Below are 4384 nucleotides of genomic sequence, written 5' to 3' on the forward strand. Positions count from 1 at the left end.
GGCCCCGTCACGACAGCGTCGGGAGGAAGGGCTGAACAATTGCTGCTCGTCGGTCTGTCTCCTCTGCCTGCACGTTGCTCCCTTCTCGTTCCTGGCCGTCGCCAAGTAATCCGCTGGGGAATGGCATTGCTCAGAACTGGAGTCATTTGGTACAGATGCACGCCGAGGGCTCGGGCGCTCGCGTTTTTCCTGTTGTAGCTGCTTGCAGGGGCTGTAATTTCATCCCTCAGCTCCGGCAGCATGTGTTGTTGGAGGTGAGAACACAAAAGGAGTAGTCGGCTCGGCTGTGGTGGAGCCGGAAAGGTGCCTCTGCGGCGCTGCTCCCCCCTCCCTCCTGCCAGCATCCAGCGCCGTGCTTTGGGCACAAAGATGGTTTCCTGGCAGAGAGGGCAGCGTACGCAGGGGTGGGCTTGAGCTCTGCTCAGCCCCTGAGACCCTCAGGATGGTGCGAGGCTGGGGCTGCCTTTACGTGTTGAGCTTCCCTCCAGGGCTGCGTGGGGAGCGCTTTGCTGCCCTTTCCTCGTGAGCATCCACGAGTCGGCTTTGCGGTGGCCTGCTGCTTGTCCTCGAGACACAACCGCCCTTTGCAGGGGCAGAGGTTTTTTATGCCTTCCCTGCCTTTTAGATCAAATGAGCATTGCTGCCCGTGGGCTCTGTGAGGCAGCCAGCCCTCCGCTCCCCGTCCCCGGGACACATGGAGATGGCTGCTCGAAAACTGAGCCTTCCTTCCGTGGGAAACTGGCGCTTGGGAAAACCGTTTCCATGCGAATCAGGCGGAAGGGAAGCGGTGTAAAGACCCTCAATGAAATGAGGCATTTCAGAGGTTTGAAGTGATGCTGCTTGATGGTTGCGGTTCTCCGTCTCAGGCAATGAAAAACCTGCTCACAGCTGACTTCATGAATAGGTTTTCTGCTGGGATAATTCTCTGTGGCTGCTGAATCCCACTCTCTCCTGGGCAGGGCTCCTTGCAGTCCTGTGCTGTCCTGGCTCCTCTCGGGATCCAGAGGTCAGGCCAGAAGGGTGGATTTAATAGTCTGATCTCTGCACAAGCTGTAGGATTCCCTGCGCTTGTGCCTGTTAGAGCGGAACACAGCTTCTCGCAAGAAAAAATTCAATTTAAATGTTTGCAGAGGTGCAGTGCCCACCGTGACCCTGGGGCTGTCCCAGGGGGTAACATCCTTGCAGCTTCTTGCATCTGCATTAGCCTAGCTTCAGCTTCCAAGCGTGGGGCCATATTAAACCTTGGGGTGCTAAATCCAACCTTCTCCCAACAAAATCTTGTTTCCTGGAGGTACACAGAGGCTTTGGTCAGTGATAGATTCAGAGAGGAACCAGCGGCTTATTCTTTCTAACAGGGTTTCTCCCTGACATCTTCAAAGCGAGGTGCAAAGAAACCTGCTGTAGCTTTTCCTGAAGTGTGAGGGCTGGAAGGAGAGTGCAGTGCTGGCACCCCTGGGTTGCCAGACGGAGGGCTGGGGGCCACAGGTCCCTCCTGCCCTCCTTCCAGTCTCAGCTGCCTGGCTTTGCAGCAGAGGATGCTGCGTGGGGCAGAAGGCTCAGCCTGAATGGGATTGATTTGGGGGGCACATTCAACCCCAGCTGCTCAGGTAGTAGCATGAGATGAATTCAGTTGCTGCAAGTGGGAGCAGCTCGTGTGTGTGTGGTGGGGTGTGCTCGCTGCCACAGGGCTGAGGAAGGAGCCAGAGACGTTTTTGGGCTGCTTGCTTAGGTAGGCTAAATCTTTCCCATTTGAATCACCCTCTGGAGTTAGCTGGGTGTGCTCTAGGCTGGCACGGCTCTCCTCTCCGGGGCAGCTGGAAATCAGCTGGTGAAGATTGCGTCTGCCAGAGGTGCTGCAGCTGAGCCTTCCTAGGGCTGTGGATGCTGAAGGCAGTGCTTGTTTAGCTGATGAGATGCTGCCATCGGATTTTTTACGGCATTTTGAAGAAATGTTTCTGCCACTCAGATTTATTTCATGCCTTCTTTTTGCACAGCCTCCAACTGGGGCCCATCTTTGATCCAGAACTTTCCCATAATTATATAATGATGGTGCTGCGAGCTCCTGTTAACTGCAGGATGCTTTCCTGGCGTGTACCAGCCATGGGGACACTTCTGGTGGTTCCCCCTAGGCACTGGGGATGTGGCTTCTCTCCCCGCAGAGCCTCATGAGCAGTCACACGATCCCGTGTCCAGTTGGCTCATCAGAGCGATGTTGGTAGAACAAAAGGGGCTTTAGGAGAGAGTAGAGAGAGTGGTTTGAGGTCTGAGCATCCTGTGCAGGGGGATGGAGAGAGACGCAGCTGTGAAGCACCAGGCTGCTCCGGGAGGTGGGTGCCTTCAGCCAGCAGAAGACAAACTGTGAGATCCCTTGGGTGGGTGGTAGATCCTGTGCCGTGGTCCAGACCTGCCCAGACTTGAGGGGGCTGCCCTCCTGGACTCCCCTCTTCCTGTTTTTTCTCTTTGCAGGCACACGTTCTGGCAGTATCGCCGTGAGAACCCCCAAACCAAGGTGGGGGATCCCCCTCCTGACGGGCTGCCCGGCTTCAACAGTGGTGTCCTGCTCCTGAACCTGGAAGCCATGAGGAAGTCCAAGCTCTACAACCAGCTGCTGGAGCCCACCACGGTGCAGAAGCTGACGGAGAAGTACCACTTCAAGGGCCACCTCGGCGACCAGGATTTCTTCACCATGGTGGGGATGGAGCACCCAGAGCTCTTCCATGTACTCGACTGCACATGGAACCGGCAGCTTTGCACGTGGTGGAGGGACCATGGATACAGCGACGTGTTTGACCAGTACTTCCAGTGCGAGGGTGAGGTCAAAATTTACCACGGGAACTGCAACACCCCGATCCCTGAAGACTAGGGGCCGCCCGCCACTCCTGGGAGCAGTGCTGACTGCCATAGTGGCTTCACCAGCACGAAAGGGTGGCCAGCCCTGAGCCGTTGCATCCTGGAGGATCCCTAGGAATCCCCAGAGTGCTCAGTGTCCTGCTGCCTGTAGCCTCACCCCTCCAGGAGAAAGTACAGTCCAGTAGTTGGAGCGGGACATCACAGCCAGCACGCCCAGGCTCAGCTGGCTTTGCCGGGGACAAGTCCACAGTGCTCATCTGCCGCAGCCACCGGGGCGTGGGGCAGCCTTCGCAGGTGGCAGGGTGCTCTTCCCTGGGTGCTGTGCCACCCTGCCTTGTCTGACTGTCGGCAGGAGGCCACAGCCAGGTGGCTGGGATTCGTTCTGCCGTTTGTCAGTGGCCTGTGTTGGCATCTCACACGGAGCATCCGCCTGGAGAGCAGACACCATCCTCAGGTCATCGTCCTTTTGAAGCATTCCTGAAGGGCAAGGGGGGTTTAAAAGCTGAAAAGCTGCCTTAGATTGGGTTACTTACAAACAAAAATTGAACGCTAGATGAGCTTTAAAGCCTCCCATTGGTTCTTCTTAGCAATAAAAGCTTTACTGCCCTGTCTTGTCTTAAAAGCGTTCAGTGAACGTGTACCATTAGGTTCATTTTTCTAGCTTTGCCTTTAGCCTTTCATACAAGAATAAAGCTGCAGTTAGAAAACACGCTCGGCTGCTTTCCTACAGCACCAGTCCTGTGCGACAGGAGGTTTCTTGTGCTTCTTATCACAATTAAAAGTAGTTGATGTGTATCTGTTGGGCAGTTGAATGTGGTGCCCCACGTAGCTTATCACTGCGCTTACCCCACGTCTGTCCTGAGCGCGTGATGCAAATAAACAGGCCGGCACACAAACCAGATTTAAGAAAAGATCATCATCAGCGTAGCCGGGGTTGGCAGGAGCCGGGAACTGCCTGTGCCGTGAATGAGCGGGCTTCAGGCATGAGCACTCTGCTCCCTGAGTAAATCCTGTCTCGGCTGGCGCGGCCGGCGCGTGGAAGCTGCCGCGCAGGGCTCTGTCGGAGGTGCACGCCGCATTAACCCCCTCTCAGCCCTGCTTGCTTTGCACCGAGCGGGCGTGTGCCTGTGTCTGCATGTCTGTGCGGGCATCTGTGGGACGTGCACGTGCAAGAGGGAGGGATGAGGACTTCATTATGACCTAACCTAATAACAGCCCGTGCAGTATGTGGCAGGAGTTTCCTAGGCTCCTTCCCCCGTGTCCGTGAATGAACGTTGATCTCTGCGGAGGGAGAGGCTCTCCTCCCGCTGACTGATGTGAGGGGAAGGGCAGGCTGTGGTGTGGGGGCTGCAGCCCCAGCGCTGCCCTCTCATTAGCTGAACCGGTTCTGCTTTATTCCCACATTCCCGGGAGGAACTGCGAAGAGGGAAGCAGTAGCTTGCTGCGTTGGGCTCACGTTTTCACCAGAACCCGAGGTGATGGGGCCGTGCTGTGCAAGGCAGGGCAGGCAGCCAGGGTGCTGGAGGCTGCAGCG

At 56.5% G+C, this 4384-nt stretch overlaps 1 protein-coding gene across 1 annotated transcript; it reads left to right on the forward strand.

Moving 5' to 3' along the window:
- Window positions 1–2402: 2402 nt before the first annotated feature.
- XXYLT1 (xyloside xylosyltransferase 1) lies at window positions 2403–2864 on the forward strand (the record flags this gene model as incomplete). The annotated part of the gene is made up of 1 exon (XM_010153634.1): window positions 2403–2864. A coding segment is annotated over one exon (461 nt), but the record flags the coding sequence as incomplete, so codon positions are not given.
- Window positions 2865–4384: the final 1520 nt, after the last annotated feature.

The sequence above is a fragment of the Eurypyga helias genome, unplaced genomic scaffold (assembly GCF_000690775.1).
Source record: "Eurypyga helias isolate BGI_N326 unplaced genomic scaffold, ASM69077v1 scaffold22416, whole genome shotgun sequence".
Classification (NCBI taxonomy): Eukaryota; Metazoa; Chordata; class Aves; order Eurypygiformes; family Eurypygidae; genus Eurypyga; species Eurypyga helias.